Source organism: Oncorhynchus mykiss, chromosome 18 (assembly GCF_013265735.2).
Source record: "Oncorhynchus mykiss isolate Arlee chromosome 18, USDA_OmykA_1.1, whole genome shotgun sequence".
In the NCBI taxonomy this organism is placed as follows: domain Eukaryota; kingdom Metazoa; phylum Chordata; class Actinopteri; order Salmoniformes; family Salmonidae; genus Oncorhynchus; species Oncorhynchus mykiss.
In genome coordinates this window covers 73,156,961-73,178,422 of record NC_048582.1, presented here as the reverse complement: position 1 = coordinate 73,178,422, position 21,462 = coordinate 73,156,961, and the positions used below count along the sequence as shown (strand labels likewise).

At 44.3% G+C, this 21,462-nt stretch overlaps 1 protein-coding gene across 1 annotated transcript in view; it reads right to left on the bottom strand.

The window, feature by feature from the left end:
* Positions 1–3,502: 3,502 nt before the first annotated feature.
* sync (syncoilin, intermediate filament protein) overlaps positions 3,503–21,462 on the bottom strand; it is a 44,122-nt gene continuing 26,162 nt past the window's right edge. The window contains exons 2-7 of the mRNA XM_036953657.1: positions 11,871–11,958; positions 8,249–10,204; positions 5,825–6,033; positions 4,828–5,035; positions 4,446–4,570; positions 3,503–4,340 (exon numbers count right to left, since the gene is read on the bottom strand). Of these exons, the coding sequence (XP_036809552.1) occupies positions 4,283–4,340; positions 4,446–4,570; positions 4,828–5,035; positions 5,825–6,033; positions 8,249–10,204; positions 11,871–11,873 (2,559 nt within the window). The 5' untranslated portion in view covers positions 11,874–11,958 and the 3' untranslated portion in view covers positions 3,503–4,282. The remainder of the gene's footprint in view (positions 4,341–4,445; positions 4,571–4,827; positions 5,036–5,824; positions 6,034–8,248; positions 10,205–11,870; positions 11,959–21,462) is intronic.

Genomic DNA, 21,462 nt, shown 5'->3' with positions numbered 1-21,462 from the left:
AACTAACCTCTCCATTCAACAGACCCCCTGTAACTAACCTCTCCATTCAACAGACCCCCTGTAACTAACCTCTCCATTCAACAGACCCCCTGTAACTAACCTCTCCATTCAATAGACCTCCTGTAACTAACCTCTCCATTCAACAGACCCCCTGTAGCTAACCTCTCCATTCAACAGACCTCCTGTAACTAACCTCTCCATTCAATAGACCTCCTGTAACTAACCTCTCCATTCAATAGACCTCCTGTAACTAACCTCACCATTCAATAGACATCATGTAACCATTCAATAGACCCCCTGTACCTAACCTCACCATTCAATAGACCTCCTGTAACCATTCAATAGACCTCCTGTAACTAACCTCTCCATTCAACAGACCTCCTGTAACTAACCTCTCCATTCAACAGACCCCCTGTAACTAACCTCTCCTTTCAACAGACCTCCTGTAACTAACCTCTCCATTCAACAGACCCCCTGTAACTAACCTCTCCATTCAACAGACCCCCTGTAACTAACCTCTCCATTCAACAGACCTCCTGTAACTAACCTCACATCCAATAGACCTCCTGTAACCATTCAATAGACCTCCTGTAACTAACCTCACCATTCAATAGATCTCCTGTAACTAACCTCACCATTCAATAGACCTCCTGTAACTAACCTCACCATTCAATAGACCTCCTGTAACTAACCTCTCCATTCAACAGACCTCCTGTAACTAACCTCTCCATTCAACAGACCCCCTGTAACTAACCTCTCCATTCAACAGACCCCCTGTAACTAACCTCTCCATTCAATAGACCTCCTGTAACTAACCTCTCCATTCAACAGACCCCCTGTAACTAACCTCTCCATTCAACAGACCTCCTGTAACTAACCTCTCCATTCAATAGACCTCCTGTAACTAACCTCTCCATTCAATAGACCTCCTGTAACTAACCTCACCATTCAATAGACATCATGTAACCATTCAATAGACCCCCTGTACCTAACCTCACCATTCAATAGACCTCCTGTAACCATTCAATAGACCTCCTGTAACTAACCTCTCCATTCAATAGACCCCCTGTAACTAACCTCACCATTCAATAGACCTCCTGTAACCATTCAATATACCTCCTGTAACTAACCTCTCCATTCAATAGACCTCCTGTAACTAACCTCTCCATTCAACAGACCCCCTGTAACTAACCTCTCCATTCAACAGACCTCCTGTAACTAACCTCTCCATTCAATAGACCTCCTGTAACTAACCTTTCCATTCAATAGACCTCCTGTAACTAACCTCACCATTCAATAGACATCATGTAACCATTCAATAGACCCCCTGTAACTAACCTCACCATTCAATAGACCTCCTGTAACCATTCAACAGACCCCCTGTAACTAACCTCTCCATTACCCCACTCCATACTTACGGACCTTTTCACCCTGAGACTCCAGTGTGTCACCAGTGTTTATGTTCATGTAAACTCTAGTGTTATATTTTATATTTTGGGGAACTGTGTTTGACATCAGCGGTGTGACACTAACGACTTAGGAGGAGGGAACAAACTAGAGATCATATCTCAGTTGCTTGGTTGACAAGATGTTAACCATGGAAGGTGTTCTGTTTTTTAACCATTGTTCACAGTTCTCCGTGGTTATGTAAATGCCAGCAGAAACAGTACCAGTCAGACCTCGGCCACCAAGTCAGAGCAGTTCCACTGAGACCGTGGCCCATTGTGAGACACAGGTGCTGGTCTGTGAGTCAGGAACACACAAGGCTGAGCATTTCTGTTTAAAACACCAGGGTGTCTCAGTTCCATTAGTGTATCAGGACCCCCAGTGTTATCAGGACCCCCAATGTCCCATTAGTGTATCAGGCCCCCAATGTTATCAAGACCGCCAATGTTCCATTAGTGTATCAAGACCGCCAGTGTTCCATTAGTGTATCAAGACCCCCAATGTTCCATTTAGTGTATCAAGACCCCCAATGTTATCAAGACCCTCAATGTTCCACTTAGTGTATCAAGACCGCCAATGTTCCATTAGTGTATCAAGACCCCCAATGTTATCAAGACCCTCAATGTTCCACTTAGTGTATCAAGACCCCCAATGTTCCATTAGTGTACCAAGACCCCCAATGTTCCATTAGTGTATCAAGACCCCCAATGTTCCATTAGTGTATCAAGACCCCCAATGTCCCATTAGTGTATCAAGACCCCCAATGTTCCATTAGTGTATCAGGACCCCCAATGTTATCAAGACCCCCAATGTTCCATTAGTGTACCAAGACCCCCAATGTCCCATTAGTGTACCAAGACCACCAATGTCCCATTAGTGTATCAAGACCCCCAATGTTCCATTAGTGTACCAAGACAGCCAATGTCCCATTAGTGTACCAAGACCGCCAATGTCCCATTAGTGTACCAAGACCGCCAATGTCCCATTAGTGTACCAAGACCCCCAATGTTCCATTAGTGTACCAAGACCCCCAATGTCCCATTAGTGTACCAAGACCGCCAATGTCCCATTAGTGTATCAAGACCCCCAATGTTCCATTAGTGTTTCAGGACCCCCAATGTCCCATTAGTGTTTCAGGACCCCCAATGTCCCATTAGTGTATCAGGACCCCCAATGTTCCATTAGTGTATCAGGACCCCCAATGTCCCATTAGTGTATCAGGACCCCCAATGTCCCATTAGTGTATCAGGACCCCCAATGTCCCATTAGTGTATCAGGACCCCCAATGTCCCATTAGTGTTTCAGGACTCCCAATGTCCCATTAGTGTATCAGGACCCCCAATGTCCCATTAGTGTTTCAGGACTCCCAATGTCCCATTTAGGCCATTAAGGCGAGACCGATCCCAGACCCAGTTAATAGTAATACAGTTGCTATTTCTGATGTCATCATTTGAATGAGCGTCGTCTGAACATGTTTTAGACACTCGGTTAATAATCACAGACCGGGAGAGACATACAAATGACTAACGTAATCTTATTAAATACAGAAAGGGACTATTTTTAAACCTACCTCTTTACATGTTTGCTTTTATTAAAAACAACTGTCTGATGCTGGTCATAGCTTTATTAATAAGTGTGTAAGGTGATATCTTCCCTATTTACATGTGTCCCAAATGGTACACCTGTTCCCTATAAGTCCTGGTCGAAAGTAGTGCACGACACAGGGAATAGGGTGCCATTTGGAACATTAGTCCCTATATCCCCTGGGCTCAAAACTCACTCCATTAGCTTCTGTCATTGTTTAAAAAACATTCCACCGTGTTTGCCCTTATATGCACACCTTCCTTCTCGCTGCTTGGGCCTTCCCAAATGGCACCCTGTTCCCTGTATAGTGCACCCTATTCCCTGACACCGGGCCAGGGTCAAAAGTAGTGCACTACGTAGAGGATAGAGTGCGATTTGGGAAGGCAGGCCCTGTGTTCTGACTAATGGCAGTAAACTCCTCACCAACACTCAAGATAGTTTACAGTTTAAAAGAACACAACACCCTTTTTTAAAAAATGTATTCATGACCGCAATGCTCTCTATAAAGAATACAAAAATCACATCTATCTTCAGACTGTTCCAGAACCTTCTGCTCTACAGATGTTTAACAATGTCTAAATATAGAATGATAATGATGTTGTTGAGATTTTGATGTTTAAAAGAGACCGCTTTCCAAACCTGATTGGTAACTCAGGTTTCAGCTGCCAGTGTACGAAACAGCCATCTTTCTTTTTCCCTTGTTTAAAAAAAAAAAAAAAACATTTTCAATGTCTCTCTCTTATCGTTCCAGATAATACTCACACATGCATCTGAAAAGTATATTTGTAAAGCAGGTTATAATAGAAGTGACTGTGTACAGACAAAGGGCAGTTCGTCTCGTTACCTAAAACTGACTTACACTGAGTGGACAAAACATTAAGAACACCTGCTCTTTCCATGACATAGACTGACCAGGTGAATCCAGGTGAAAGATATGATCCCTTATTGATGTCACTTGTTAATGTAGATGAAAGGGGAGGAGACATGTAGATGAAGGGGAGGAGACATGTAGATGAAGGGGAGGAGACGGGGTTAAAGAAGGAGTTTTAAGCCTTGAGACAGTTGAGACATGGATTGTATATGTGTGTCACTCAGAGGGTGAATGGACAACATGTGTAACTGCCTTTGAACAGAGTGTGGTAGTAGGTGCCAGGCGCACCGGTTTGTGTCAAGAACTGCAAAGCAATAATAGGAAGGTGTTCTTAATGATATGTACAGTCATATTATATTTGACTTCTATTAGTCCCAGCGGTCATGTTTCCTCCCTCACACTGGTGAGATCATTCTTGTTATGGTCCTCGACGATGCCTCTGTAAGGAGAACAAAAAAAAATCCCCAGATTACAGACAACATGACAACATGTGGTAAATTCCGGAAAGGTTGAATTAGGAGCTTGAAACGGTGAATTGTCTCACCTGTACAGGTAGACTTCTTTCGTAAGACTGTCTCTCAGTTCCTCCATTTCCTTGGTTTTCCTCTTCTGAATTTGTAGCTCCATCTTCTGCTCTCTGCTGGTCTCCTCCAGCCTGTCCACTGTCTCCTGTGGGGAGGTTTCATAAACCTGACATTAGTGTCTTTATAATGTATTGAAAGACTGGTGTTCTAATCTCTGTCTTTGTGTGTGTTGGAGGTGCCTTGATTTGTTATGAGCGTGTCTTGGACAGCCTTGTAATTCCAACCTTATCTATCTGGACCTCTCCCTCATTCCATCCCTCCCTTCATCTCTCGATACCCTATACTGCTCCACGTCCTCTCTCCTGTGTGTCTCATTCCATCCCTCCCTTCATCCCTCCATACCCTATACTGCTCCACGTCCTCTCTCCTGTGTGTCTCCGTCAGTTTGAGTCTCTCCTCCAGGCAGGCTCTCTGCAGCCCCAGCCTCTGTCCCTCCTCCCTCAGGGGCCCCCGGCGGGCCCTCAGCTCCTGGGCCTGCTGCCTGGCCTTCACCAGGGCCTCTGACGTCACCTCCCTCCGCTTCAACAGGGCCAGCAGCATTGGCTCATACCTGGGGGAGGAGGAGAGAGGATAATGAATTTCAGTGCACCTGACAAAACATCTGCAAATCTATGTACGGGATCAAATCAAATTGTATTTGTCACATGCGCCGAATACAACAGGTGTAGTAGACTTTACAGTGAAATGCTGAATACAACAGGTGTAGTAGACCTTACAGTGAAATGGTGAATACAACAGGTGTAGTAGACCTTACAGTGAAATGCTGAGTACAACAGGTGTAGTAGACCTCACAGTGAAATGCTGAATACAACAGGTGTAGTAGACCTCACAGTGAAATGCTGAATACAACAGGTGTAGTAGACCTCACAGTGAAATGCTGAATACAACAGGTGTAGTAGACCTTACAGTGAAATGCTGAATACAACAGGTGTAGTAGACCTTACAGTGAAATGCTGAATACTACAGGTGTAGTAGACCTTACAGTGAAATGCTGAATACAACAGGTGTAGTAGACCTTACAGTGAAATGCTGAATACAACAGGTGTAGTAGACCTTACAGTGAAATGCTTAGTTACAAGCCCTTAACCAACCATGCAGTTTTAAGAAAATACCACCCCCCCCCCAAAAAAAGAGATAAGAATAACAAATAATTAAAGAGCAGCAGTAAAATAACAATACTGCCGCTATTGGAATTTGGTATCATGATATATAATTCATGATCATAGTACCAATCATGATAAGTGCGTACCTCATAATTGCTGTGTCAATCCTAGTGCCATGCTTCACTAGAGACCACCTTTGAGTTATGATAACGCCTGGCAATGTTGAGAGAGAATACCTTTCCTCCAGGGCCTTGAGCCCCCCCTGCAGGTACTGCTGTAACTCCCCACAGGAGTTCCTCTTGCTCTGGGTCATCTCCTCTATGGGGTTGGGTGTCTGGCTGTGGGTCTGGAGCTGGGACTGCAGAGTGGAGAGCTGGGACTGGTGGGTGGAGCGAAGCTGAGACACCTCCTCCGTCAGCTTGATGATCAGTGCGTCAAGTTCCAGCTGGGGAAGAGACGGAGAGCGAGACGGAGAGCGAGAGAGAGAGCGAGACGGAGAGCGAGAGAGCAAGAGAGAGAGAGAGAGAGCGAGAGAGAGAGAGAGAGTGAGAGAGAGAGAGAGAGAGTAAGAGAGAGAGAGAGAGCGAGAGAGAGAGAGAGAATAACCTGCATTGCCTTTTGAGCTCTGATGAACGTAGCAGAGGGTTCTGGAACACTCAGTGTTCTAGAACATTTAACATTTGAAATACTCTAGAACACTCATACAATATTCTGGGGGTTCAGGATATACAAAACACTCAAGAAGGTTCTAGAATGCACATAAGGTTTTGGAATACTGACGGTTTAGGAACATTCAGAAGGTTGTCTAGCACAGAAGGCACACCCAGAAGATTCATGGATACTCAGAAGGTGCTGGAACACCCAGAAGATTCATGGATACTCAGAGGGTGCTGGAACACCCAGAAGATTCATGGATACTCAGAAGGTGCTGGAACACCCAGAAGATTCATGGATACTCAGAAGGTGCTGGAACACCCAGAAGATTCATGGATTCTCAGAAGGTGCTGGAACACCCAGAAGATTCATGGATACTCAGAAGGTGCTGGAACACCCAGAAGATTCATGGATACCCAGAAGGTGCTGGAACACCCAGAAGATTCATGGATACTCAGAAGGTGCTGGAACACCCAGAAGATTCATGGATACTCAGAAGGTGCTGGAACACCCAGAAGAATCATGGATACTCAGAGGGTGCTGGAACACCCAGAAGATTCATGGATACTCAGAAGGTATATGGACACCCGATCGCTGCAGCTATACACAGCCCATCTGTAAATAGCCCATCCAACCAACTACCTGCCTCATCCCAATATTTGTTTTTCTGCTCTTTTGCACACCAGCATTTCTACTTGCACATCCTCATCTGCACGTCTATCACTCCAGTGTTAATTTGCTAAATTGTAATTACTTCACCACTATTAGCCCATTTATTGCCTTACCTCCTTACTTCATTTGCACACACTGTATACAGATTTTTCTATTGTGTTATTGACTGTATGTTTGTTAATCCCATGTGTAACTCTGTGTTGTTTTTGTCGTACTGCTTTGCTTTATCTTGGCCAGGTCGCAGTTGTAAATGAGAACTTGTTCTCAACTGGCCTACCTGGTTAAATAAAAATAATAATAATTAAAAAAGGTGCTGGAACACCCAGAAGTGTAGTGGATACTCATGTATATCCTGAACACCCAGAAGTGTAATGGATACTCATGTATATCCTGAACACCCAGAAGTGTAATGGATACTCATGTATATCCTGAACACCCAGAAGTGTAGTGGATACTCATGTATATCCTGAACACCCAGAAGTGTAGTGGATACTCATGTATATCCTGAACACCCAGAAGTGTAATGGATACTCATGTATATCCTGAACACCCAGAAGTGTAATGGATACTCATGTATATCCTGAACACCCAGAAGTGTAGTGGATACTCATGTATATCCTGAACACCCAGAAGTGTAGTGGATACTCATGTATATCCTGAACACCCAGAAGTGTAATGGATACTCATGTATATCCTGAACACCCAGAAGTGTAATGGATACTCATGTATATCCTGAACACCCAGAAGTGTAGTGGATACTCATGTATATCCTGAACACCCAGAAGTGTAGTGGATACTCATGTATATCCTGAACACCCAGAAGTGTAATGGATACTCATGTATATCCTGAACACCCAGAAGTGTAGTGGATACTCATGTATATCCTGAACACCCAGAAGTGTAATGGATACTCATGTATATCCTGAACACCCAGAAGTGTAGTGGATACTCATGTATATCCTGAACACCCAGAAGTGTAGTGGATACTCATGTATATCCTGAACACCCAGAAGTGTATTGGATACTCATGTATATCCTGAACACCCAGAAGTGTAGTGGATACTCATGTATATCCTGAACACCCAGAAGTGTAATGGATACTCATGTATATCCTGAACACCCAGAAGTGTAGTGGATACTCATGTATATCCTGAACACCCAGAAGTGTAATGGATACTCATGTATATCCTGAACACCCAGAAGTGTAATGGATACTCATGTATATCCTGAACACCCAGAAGTGTAATGGATACTCATCTATATCCTGAACACCCAGAAGTGTAGTGGATACTCAGAAAGTTCTGGAATGGTCAGAAGAACACTCCAGCCCCTACCTGTTCTTTGTTTAGCAGGGCAACCTCACGCTGCTGGGTTGCCAGGGTGACCTGGTTGTGAGCACACTCCCTGGCGACAGAGAACAGCCTCCTCTTCAGCCTCCTAATCTCCTCCTGAAGACCCTGCCTCTCCAGACGCACACTGGACAGCCTCCTCTGCTCCTCACTCCTCTCAGCCCTCAAAGACTGCCACTCCCTCATCCGCGCCTCCCTCCTCCCGTCTGCCTCAATATTCAGCACCTGGCTTAACTGTGCCGCCTGCCCTCCTTCACTCCCTTCCTCTGTCCCCGTCTTCTCCTCTCTCAGTGCCTGCAGCTCTCCCATCAGTTCATTCCGTCTCTTCTCCAGTTTCTCCACCTCCTCGATGCACCCCTCTAGCGCAGTACCCAGCACCTCCAACTCCTGCACGGATCCCCTCATCTCCACCCCTCCCAGCCCTGTCTCTAGTTGTTGACCCCAGATAATGTGAGCCTCTGTGTCCCCCACAGAAACACCGTAGACATGTCCTTCTGTGTCCTCGTCACATACCACCGTGGACATGGACTCTCTTGTGTGTGTATCTCCACAGTCTCCTAACTCATCCGAGTGTCTTTCTGTGGAGATAGCTTGGTAGCTTGGGGGCTCAAATTGGCCAAAGGTACTTCCCAAATATGGCTTCATATCCACACATCCCACAGACTCCTTGTGTCCTTGTGTTGCTACTCCTCTCTCCATGTGTCTGTCTTGTGGTACCTTTTTCATGTTGGGGTTGGGTTGGCCGTATCCTTTGGGTAAACTAGGGTAAGTCCACTCTAAAGGGTCAAAGGTAATCCCTGCCTCCTCCATACAGTTCTCTAACATGGCCAGCATCGCCATTAGCTCGGTCTGATACTCAGCCATAGTGCCACTCAGCTGAGTGCCTGCGGCGGTAAGAGGAGGCAACTGAGGCTGGACAGCGGCTCCTGTGGCTCCACTCTGATCCAAAATGGATTCCACCTCCTTCAGGTGGCTTTGGCACTGGTTCCTAGACTCCTCCACGTGTGTGTCTGTGTAGGTCAGGATGGATCCACCTGTGTGACACTCATTACCACCACAGCTCCCCATCATAGCAACCATCTTCTGTATGTCTGACTGATTCTGGTTCTGAGCTGCTCCAGACAGGTGTGTGTCTGTGTACATGGTGGACAGGCAGGAGTCGATGGAGACACCTGTCATGTCTTCACAACTCTTCAATAGGTCATCCATCTCCCTCAGGTGTGGTTGAATCTGTCCTAACCCACTAAGGTGGGGCTGGTTCTGTCCTACCCCACTAAGGTGTGGCTGAATCTGTCCTAACCCACTAAGGTGGGGCTGGTTCTGTCCTACCCCACTAAGGTGTGGCTGAATCTGTCCTAACCCACTAAGGTGTGGCTGGTTCTGTCCTACCCCACTAAGGTGTGGCTGGATCTGTCCTAACCAACTAAGGTGTGGCTGGTTCTGTCCTAACCCACTAAGGTGTGGCTGGATCTGTCCTAACCCACTAAGGTGTGGCTGGTTCTGTCCTAACCCACTAAGGTGTGGCTGGTTCTGTCCTAACCCACTAAGGTGTGGCTGGTTCTGTCCTACCCCACTAAGGTGTGGCTGGTTCTGTCCTAACCCAATAAGGTGTGTGTTAATTTGGGCCGTCGTCGACAGGTGAGACCCAAACGAGTCTGTCGTTTCTCCGACACGACTTCTAAACATGGTGTCCATGTCCTTGAACTGGGCTCGTGTCTCATCCAGGTGTGTCTCTCTGCAGGTATCCGATAGGGAGGACTGACTGTGAGCTGAGCCCGTCAGGACTGTGTCTGTTCTGGTATCTCCCAGTAGAGGCTGGAATGAAGCGCCTGTCTCCTCTTCAGCACCATCGTCCCCATACTTATCTTCCTCGTCGATGAACAGCGGATCGAAGCAGATTTCCGGGTCCATCGGCAGCTCAGTCTCTTGGTCTTCCATGCCCTGTGATGAAGAGGAGGAAGATGAAGTTGTGAGTAATATTGTAAACCTAATAATGTGATATTGTAGAAAAAGCCAGCTGCGACCATATAGGAAACTGTTTGTTTTGGCGGACAGGCATGCCAACCACAGAGTCTATAGGTTGAAACACATTCAACAGACTGGGGTGGTGTTGTCTTCGATCAGGATGTTTTAGTCAACTGGAAACAGAGGAAGGGGCCAGGCGGGGTAGGGGTTACGGTGAGGTGGGGTGCATTACAGCAGTAAGCCTAAAGAACGTCAGTCACCACGGGACAGCTGCCCTAGCCTAGCACCAACGGACAGCTGGGATCACACACACACACACACACACACACACACACACACACACACACACACACACACACACACACACACACACACACACACACACACACACACACACGCGCGCGCGCGCACACACACACACACATTCACACTGTGCGTTTACTCTTATTCTTATGGGGACACACATTGACCTGTATCCTAATACACAGGCATTCACAGAAACACTGTGACACCCTCTAGCCTGGCTCGTAGCCTCTGGCTCTAACGCTTTAGCAACTGTTATGACATAGAGTACATTACAGAGTACATCGTCCTAACATGTCATGCACCAGTCGATGGACAAACTATTCACACTGCGTCAGGAAGACTAAGCTCGGTGTTTAGCTGTAATGACTCGGCCTGTTAAGTTAGCCGGAGCTAGCATTAGCTTATTCTGTAAGACTCACTTATTACTTATTGTTGGACTCGTTGTTGACGTTTTAGTGTTTTTTTGTGAACCCAGCAATTAAACAAAACCAACTGTTCTTGTCAGGACCTGAGGCAACCCCCCCCCCCCCCCCCCCCCAAAAAAAAAACAATTTTATGAGCTGCTAACTCAAAAGAAAACCACTGCTGTATACAAGTACTTCCTGTGTCATATACTGTGTCAGTTTTTGTAACCTGTGAATGGACTCTGGAAAACTACCTAGCTGTACCCCTCTGTACCCCTCTTATGTACAATTTATGTACATTTAACCAATGTTTTCAGCGCCAGTCTCTCTGCAGTGTCGCCGGTGTCCTAGGATTGACAGTTACCGGCATGGCAGGGGGACCAGCTGTCTCTCTCTTCCTGCCTGGTCAGGGTACGCTTGGAGAAGACACATTCCTACAGAGCCTCCGTCATGAGTCTCCCGCCTATGTACATGTACAAACTGCCTTACAGTTGACTGTCCACAAACTGCCTTACAGTTGACTGCCCACAAACTGCCTTACAGTTGACTGCCCACAAACTGCCTTACAGTTGACTGCCCACAAACTGCCTTACAGTTGACTGCCCACAAACTGCCTTACAGTTGACTGCCCACAAACTGCCTTACAGTTGACTGCCCACAAACTGCCTTACAGTTGACTGCCCACAAACTGCCTTACAGTTGACTGCCCACAAACTGCCCTACAGCAGATTATTCAGATTCAGAGAGGTACAAACCTGCACTGACCAAACAACTACTTTATCAGGACATAAATAACTGTGTCTCTGCTTTACAGATAAACACTCTGAAAACCGATCCAGAAACACACGTTAAGTAGCTGTTGGACCACGATCTCAAAAAAAACGCACAGACTTGTTGAAGTTGATGTTATTAGATATGTTTGATAAACTTACCATTCAGCAAATACTTTCTCTCCAGTCCTTTTCTACTCTCCTCCGTCCTTAGACAGTACATCCACAAGATGAAACTGAGACAGTGGGTCTGGAGAAGAGAGAGTGAGGGGAGGATAAGAGAGAAAGGAAGGAGAGATGAAAGAGAGAGAGCGAGAGAGAGAGAGAGAGAGAGAGAGAGAGAGAGAGAGAGAGAGAGAGAGAGAGAGAGAGAGAGAGAGAGAGAGAGAGAGAGAGAGAGAGAAAGAGACAGGGAGAAAGAAAGAGATAGAGAGAGAGAGAGAGGATTGACTCTGCCTCCTCTCCACCAGTCAGCGGGCTGCTATGCGTTGCCCTGGCGACTATGATTCGGTTTACATGTATTAATAAACACTTGTCTGTAGGGAGAAAGAGGAGACAGAGTGGTCTGGCTCTGTCATAGATATAAGTTGGTTCCCAAATGGCACCCACTTCCCTAAGTAGTGCATTTACATTTGACCAGGGCCCAGAGGACACACAGACTACAGCTTAACAATAGATCATTTTTTCCCCTTCATTTAATTGGCACCATGTTGGAACCAATGTTCCATGACAGTTACATTCCATGAGAATGCAAATTAGAACGCTTTGACAGTTGTTTGACAAAGTTCTTATGGGGAGGGGCCATAGTGGCAATATCCAATTGGAGAAGAGAGAAGGCGGGGATGACTTAATAGGAGGAAGTGTGTGGGTGTGTATATGTGTGTGTGTGGTGAGCGGGCCGTGGATTCCTCCAATGCCTGTTCATTATCGAGCCATCTTTATATAGCCCTGTGCTCTTCGCCTGCCTCACACAAGATATCAGAGAACGGGGTTGGTTTTCCCCCCAAATCCCTGGGGATATACATGATAGAACACAGGTGTTCCTTCCTGCAGTCTGTCTGTCTTGAGAAAGAGAATCATTCACGTGTTCTTTGTTGTAAAGTAATGGAATTTATATCTAAGTTGATAAAAATTTGACAGATCTGATGTTGACATACTTATATCCCATCTAGCAAACACTTTTCTCCAAAGTGACTTACATTCATGCATGCATTCATCTTACTTATGGGGGGGTCGCAGGAATCGAACCCAATATCCTGGCGTTGCAAGCACCCATTCTCTACCAACTGAGCTACAGAAGACTCCACGTTTACATTAAAGTCACCACAAGGCGGCGCTAAACTCTCAATAAAAGTCCTCTTGGTCTATCTGTAACTCCGTGGGTGGTGTGGAAACATATACAACTGGACATTTTACAGTCATTATATCAGTTAGGTACAAAGTCCTCCGTCTGTCATAGTCATGGTTTCTCCTTGGCCAGACTCTGTGTCTGTCTCTTTCTCTAAACGGTGGTTCAGAGGAATCCATTTCTTTAAACATGTATAAGCATATATTATCCTCCATAACGATGACGTTATACTGAGGGCCCTGATTCAATCAGATCCACTATAGCCGGATTTTCCAATTACGGTGTTGGAGACTTTTATCTCCCTCACCAACTTCAAACATCTGCTATCTGAGCAGCTAACCGATCGCTGCAGCTGTACATAGTCTATCGGTAAATAGCCCACCCATTTTTACCTACCTCATCCCCATACTGTTTTTATTTATTACTTTTCTGCTCTTTTGCACACCAGTATCTCTACCTGCACATGACCATCTGATCATTTATCACTCCAGTGTTAATCTGCAAAATCGCAATTATTCGCCTACCTCCTCATGCCTTTTGCACACATTGTATATAGACTCTCTCTTTTTTTCTACTGTGTTATTGACTTGTTAATTGTTTACTCCATGTGTAACGCTGTGTTGTCTGTTCACACTGCTATGCTTTATCTTGGCCAGGTCGCAGCTGCAAATGAGAACTTGTTCTCAACTAGCCTACCTGGTTAAATAAAGGTGAAATAAAAATAAAACTAAAGATCATTTGATTCAGCTGTGTAGCGTTTGAGCAAAAACCAACACACGCACCCCTTGGAGTTTGGGAAGCACTGCACTAGGTCGTCCATGGAATGAGTTTGACACCCCTGATCTTAGGGCTGAATCCTAACTTTTTATTCATTTAACCAGGGAAGTCTCAATGGGACTTTTTACTTTTAAGTGAGCCCTGGTTAATTAAAGTTGAAATAAAAAAATAAAATTAAAAAGATGTGAAGTCCACAAGCGTCTCCCGGCATTATTACCTAAAGCGGACCGTGCCATTGGCTGCACCGAGTGGCATTAAGAGAAATCCCAAGAAGCCTTGGAATGTGAGATGTAATCTACACCTCCATCAGGATGACAGAAATGCTCATTGTGTCCTTTCATGATTTTTCAATTGGAGCGTAATTATTTCTATATAGACTACTTTTTTTTGCTCTTAACTTCTAACACAAGTGCGGAGTGATTTCAAACACAGAAACTCTATTTGAATTAAATATTTTTGAATTTGTAGTTAGGTATTGAATTAAAACTTAATATTGTCAAATTTGGAATGCACAAATTAAACAATTGAATTCAGAAAATTAACATGATTTGAAATTGAATTAATGTTTCATTCAGTTTTTAAAGTTAATTTCAATGTAACTGAAATTTCAAATTCAATATAAATATGGTAGATATTGCATTCATTGTCATATTTGCAATTTCTCAGATGCATTCAGATTCAGTTTTCAAATTCAGTTCTCTAAATTCAGATTCAACATCCTGGTACTTTTCCAGCCAGGAATTGTAGAAGAGAACAGATGCTCTCTACAATAAACAGGGTTCTGGTAGTTTCTGAAGCCAATGTGGCACGTTGAATTTATTTTCTTCCAATGAATTTGACCCTAGCGTTTTAACCATTTGGGCTACAAGCTGTTATGGCCTCATTCCTGAAATCTATGACTCTGGAACATGGTTGTGCCTTCTGTTCCTATCTATGGATAATTTAGAAGTAAATGTGAATAGCCCTGTCATAGCCCTTCTAAGGATATCTTTTCCACTACCTAATTCATCTTGCTCTTGTGACTGACTGGATGCTAACCGGGTCTCCTGAATGTCACAAGATTGTGTTAGCACACTTAGCTAAAGCCCATAGGGATGAGGAGGTCAGAAACTTGGCCGTGTGGTGCCAGGACAACAACCTCTCCCTCAACGTGATCAAGACAAAAACCTATTCCCCCTCAGGGGACTGAAAAGATTTGGCATGGGGTCCTCAGATCCTCAAAAGGTTCTACAGCTGCACCATCGAGAGCATCCTGACCGGTTGCATCACTGCCTGGTATGGCAACTGTTCGGCCTCCGACAGCAAGGCACTTCAGAAGGTAGTGTGTACGGCCCAGTACATCACTGGGGAAAAGCTGCCAGCCATCCAGGACCTCTATACCAGGTGGTGTCTGAGGAAGGCCCTAAAAATTGTCAGACCCCAGCCACCCTAGTCATAGACTGTTCTCTCTGCTACCACACGGCAAGCGGTACCGGAGCTCCAAGTCTAGGACCAAGAGGCTTCTAAACAGATTCTACCCCCCCAAACCATAAGACTCCAGAACATCTAGTCAAATGGCATTAACCCCCCGTCCCCGTCCCCTCTTATACACTGCTGCTACTCTCTGTTATTATCCATGCATAGTCACTTTAATAACTCTACCTACATGTACATATTACCTCAATTACCTCGACTAACCAGTGCCCCCGCACATTGACTCTGTACCGGTACCCCCCCTGTATATAGTCTCGCTAGTGTTATTTTACTGCTGCTCTTAAAATACTTGTTACTTTTATTTCTTAGTAGTATATATATATATATATATAAACTGCATTATTGGTTAGCTGCTTGTAAGTAAGCATTTCACTGTAAGGTCTACTACACCTGTTGTATTCGACTCATGTGACCCATACAATTTGATTTGATCTGTGGCTTTGTGACAATGACCCCAAGAGCAGCTGCTCATCGATTTGGCTCCAAAGCACTTCTACCTCCGACAAGCCAAAACATCCGCTATGCGGGTGTCTGCTCTCGCTGACTGACGCTTTGATCTGATTGGATCTCGACCTGAGTGTCCTACAGTATGGTCTGTCGAGGAGGTGCCGTACTTCCAGTATGTTCCTTTGTTGGATTTATCTTAGAACAATAAAAAAACTTTAACGTTTAATTTAATTTAATTTGTTCTACGGGCCAAGAGTCAATTCATATGTTGCTCAAGCTTGTGTATTCTGTTTCATCATGTAATTCTCAACCCTCTCCCCATCATCGCCACCACCTTATAAATCTGTTTTATAAATCTATTCTCTCTCTCTCCGATGAAAGAGAGATTGGAGAGATAAGAGTAAAGGCGGAATGAAGCGATGGCTCGCTGTGTTTTACGTGAGATGAGTCAACATCTCCCAATGAAAATAACATGGCGTAGGGCTACTTCACCCACTTCCTCACTCTTAGGTACAGATCGAAGATTATATCTGCCTCTTCCGTGACTTTATATTCATGTTTTTTGTGTGTTTATTTTTTACGTAACAGATGCCAATAACCAAACCCTTTGACCCTGGAATTACTAATGCCATGATCTATCAAGTGAGCCAGACAGGGACCATTACATATTACCTTTCTTCCTTTTTCTTCTACTGTCTTAAATGGTTTCCGAGTGAGGTAACTTCTACAGGGATCCTCCCCAGGTCAGTGAGACCTAGTACAGACACTATTTAACGGTTCAGTCTGAGGTAACTTCTACAGGGATCCTCCCCAGGTCAGTGAGACCTAGTACAGACACTATTTAACGGTTCAGTGTGAGGTAACTTCTACAGGGATCCTCCCCAGGTCAGTGAGACCTAGTACAGACACTGGTTAACGGTTCAGAGTGAGGTAACTTCTACAGGGATCCTCCCCAGGTCAGTGAGACCTAGTACAGACACTATTTAACGGTTCAGTCTGAGGTAACTTCTATAGGGATCCTCCCCAGGTCAGTGAGACCTAGTACAGACACTGGTTAACGGTTCAGAGTGAGGTAACTTCTACAGGGATCCTCCCCAGGTCAGTGAGACCTAGTACAGACACTGGTTAACGGTTCAGTGTGAGGTAACTTCTACAGGGATCCTCCCCAGGTCAGTGAGACCTAGTACAGACACTGGTTAACGGTTCAGTGTGAGGTAACTTCTACAGGGATCCTCCCCAGGTCAGTGAGACCTAGTACAAACACTGGTTAACGGTTCAGAGTGAGGTAACTTCTACAGGGATCCTCCCCAGGTCAGTGAGACCTAGTACAGGTACTGGTTAACGGTTCAGAGTGAGGTAACTTCTACAGGGATCCTCCCCAGGTCAGTGAGACCTAGTACAGACAGTGGTTCACGGTTCAGAGTGAGGTAACTTCTACAGGGATCCTCCCCAGGTCAGTGAGACCTAGTACAGACACTGGTTAACGGTTCAGAGTGAGGTAACTTCTACAGGGATCCTCCCCAGGTCAGTGAGACCTAGTACAGACACTGGTTAACGGTTCAGTGTGAGGTAACTTCTACAGGGATCCTCCCCAGGTCAGTGAGACCTAGTACAGACACTGGTTAACGGTTCAGTGTGAGGTAACTTCTACAGGGATCCTCCCCAGGTCAGTGAGACCTAGTACAGACACTGGTTAACGGTTCAGAGTGAGGTAACTTCTACAGGGATCCTCCCCAGGTCAGTGAGACCTAGTACAGATAATGTTTAACGGTTCAGTGTGAGGTAACTTCTACAGGGATCCTCCCCAGGTCAGTGAGACCTAGTACAGACACTGTTTAACGGTTCAGTCTGAGGTAACTTCTACAGGGATCCTCCCCAGGTCAGTGAGACCTAGTACAGACACTGTTTAACGGTTCAGTCTGAGGTAACTTCTACAGGGATCCTCCCCAGGTCAGTGAGACCTAGTACAGACACTGTTTAACGGTTCAGTCTGAGGTAACTTCTACAAGGATCCTCCCCAGGTCAGTGAGACCTAGTACTGACACTGGTTAACGGTTCAGTCTGAGGTAACTTCTACAGGGATCCTCCCCAGGTCAGTGAGACCTAGTACAGACACTGGTTAACGATTCAGAGTGAGGTTACTTCTACAGGGATCCTCCCCAGGTCAGTGAGACCTAATACAAACACTGGTTAACGGTTCAGAGTGAGGTAACTTCTACAGGGATCCTCCCCAGGTCAGTGAGACCTAGTACAGACACTGGTTAACGGTTCAGTGTGAGGTAACTTCTACAGGGATCCTCCCCAGGTCAGTGAGACCTAGTACAGACACTGTTTAACGGTTCAGTGTGAGGTAACTTCTACAGGGATCCTCCCCAGGTCAGTGAGACCTAGTACAGACACTGGTTAACGGTTCAGAGTAAGGTAACTTCTACAGGGATCCTCCCCAACTCCCCAGTGAGACCTAATACAGACACTGTTTAACGGTTCAGTGTGAGGTAACTTCTACAGGGATCCTCCCCAGGTCAGTGAGAACTAGTACAGACACTGGTTAACGGTTCAGAGTGAGGTAACTTCTACAGGGATCCTCCCCAGGTCAGTGAGACCTAGTACAGACACTGGTTAACGGTTCAGAGTGAGGTAACTTCTACAGGGATCCTCCCCAGGTCAGTGAGACCTAGTACAGACACTGTTTAAAGGTTCAGTCTGAGGTAACTTCTACAGGGATCCTCCCCAGGTCAGTGAGACCTAGTACAGACACTGGTTAACGGTTCAGTGTGAGGTAACTTCTACAGGGATCCTCCCCAGGTCAGTGAGACCTAGTACAGACACTGGTTAACGGTTCAGTGTGAGGTAACTTCTACAGGGATCCTCCCCAGGTCAGTGAGACCTAGTACAGACACTGGTTAACGGTTCAGTGTGAGGTAACTTCTACAGGGATCCTCCCCAGGTCAGTGAGACCTAGTACAGACACTGGTTAACGGTTCAGTGTGAGGTAACTTCTACAGGGATCCTCCCCAGGTCAGTGAGACCTAGTACAGACACTGTTTAACGGTTCAGTCTGAGGTAACTTCTACAGGGATCCTCCCCAGGTCAGTGAGACCTAGTACAGACACTGTTTAACGGTTCAGTGTGAGGTAACTTCTACAGGGATCCTCCCCAGGTCAGTGAGACCTAGTACAGACACTGGTTAACGGTTCAGTGTGAGGTAACTTCTACAGGGATCCTCCCCAGGTCAGTGAGACCTAGTACAGACACTGGTTAACGGTTCAGAGTGAGGTAACTTCTACAGGGATCCTCCCCAGGTCAGTGAGACCTAGTACAGACACTGGTTAACGGTTCAGTGTGAGGTAACTTCTACAGGGATCCTCCCCAGGTCAGTGAGACCTAGTACAGACACTGGTTAACGGTTCAGTGTGAGGTAACTTCTACAGGGATCCTCCCCAGGTCAGTGAGACCTAGTACAGACACTGTTTTAATGTACAGTTCCTTCAGAAAGTATTCATTCCACATGACATATTCCATGTTGTGTTTCAGCCTGATTTCAAAAGAGGTTCAATATATGTTGTTTTTTTTTAAATCACTCATTTACACACAACACCCCATAATGACAAAGTGAAAACATGTTATATACAGAAATATTTAATTTACATAATTATTCACACCTCTGAGTCAGTAAATGTTAGAATCATCTTTGGAAGGGATTACATTTTTAAGTCTTTCTTGGTAAGTCTTTAAGAATTCAGCACAAATGGATTGTACAGTTTTTGTACAATATTATTTTTAAAACAATTCTTCAAGCTCTGTCAAGTTGGTTGTTGATCATTGCTAGACAGCCATTTTCAAGTCTTGACATAGATGCTCATGCCGATTTAAGTCAAAACGAACTACTGTAGGCCACTCAGAAACATTCTCTGTCATCTTGGTAAGTAACTCCAGTGTAGATTTGACCTTGTGTTTTAGGTTATTGTCCTGCTGAAGGGTACATTTTTCTTACAGTGTAGGAAAGCAGACTGAACCAAGTTTTCCTCTAGGATTTTGCATGTGCTTAGCTCTATTCTGTTTCTTTTTATTAGAAAACCCTCTCTAGTCCTTGCCAACGGCAAGCATACCCAGAACATGAAGCAGCCACCACCATGCTTGAAAATGTGAAACGTGGTACTCAGTGATGTGTCGTCTTACATTTTCCTCAAACATTCAGGACATACATTTCTTTGCCATATTTTTGCAGTTTTACTTTAGTGCCTCTTTGCAAACAGGATGCATGTTTTGGAATATTTTTATTCTGTACAGGCTTCCTTCTTTTCACTCTCAATTGGGTTAGTAATGTGCAGTAACTACAATGTTGTTTATCCATCCTCCTTTTTCTCCTTTCACAGCTATTAAACGCTGTAACTTTTTTAGTTACCATTGGCCTCATTGTGAAATCCCTGAGCAGTTTCCTTCCTCTCCGGCAACTGAGTTAGGAAGGACCACTTTATCTTTGTAGTGACTGGGTGTATAGATACACCATCCAAAGTGTAATTCATAACTTCACCATGCTCAAAGGGATATTCAATGTCTGCTTTTTTTTTTTTTTTACCCATCTTCCAATAGGTGCCCTTCTTTGCGAGGCCTTGAAAAACCTCCCTGGTCTTTGTGGATGAGTCTGTGTTTGGAATTCACTGCTCGACTGAGGGACCTTACAGATAATTGTATGTGTGGGGTACAGAGATGAGATAGTCATTCAAAACTCATGTTAAACAATATTATTGCACACAGAGTGAGTCCATGCAACTTATTATGGGACTTGTTAAAGCACATTTTTACTCCTGAATTGATTTAGACTTGCCATAACAAAGAGGTTGGTATTTAATGATTTAAGACATTTCAGCTTTACATTTTTTTTTGTAAATATTTCTAAAAACATAACTACACTTTGAAATTGTGGGGTATTGTGTGTAGACCAATGACACAAAATATCACATTTTAAACACAACAAAATGTGGAAAAAGTCCAGGGGGGGGGGGTGAATATTTTGTGAAGCTACTGTCATACTGCAGTATATAATATATCAGTTTAATAGTTCAGATGTCATACTGCAGTATATAATATATCAGTTTAATACTAAAGATGTCATACTGCAGTATATTATATATCAGTTTAATAGTTCAGATGTCATACTGCAGTATATAATATATCAGTTTAATACTAAAGATGTCATACTGCAGTATATAATATATCTGATTAATACTAAAGATGTCATACTGCAGTATATTATATATCAGTTTAATAGTTCAGATGTCATACTGCAGTATATAATATATCAGTTTAATAGTTCAGATGTCATACTGCAGTATATAATATATCAGTTTAATAGTTCAGATGTCATACTGCAGTATATAATATATCAGTTTAATACTAAAGATGTCATACTGCAGTATATAATATATCAGTTTAATACTAAAGATGTCATACTGCAGTATATTATATATCAGTTTAATAGTTCAGATGTCATACTGCAGTATATGATATATCAGTTTAATAGTTCAGATGTCATACTGCAGTATATAATATATCAGTTTAATAGTTCAGATGTCATACTGCAGTATATAATATATCAGTTTAATACTAAAGATGTCATACTGCAGTATATAATATATCAGTTTAATAGTTCAGATGTCATACTGCAGTATATAATATATCAGTTTAATAGTTCAGATGTCATACTGC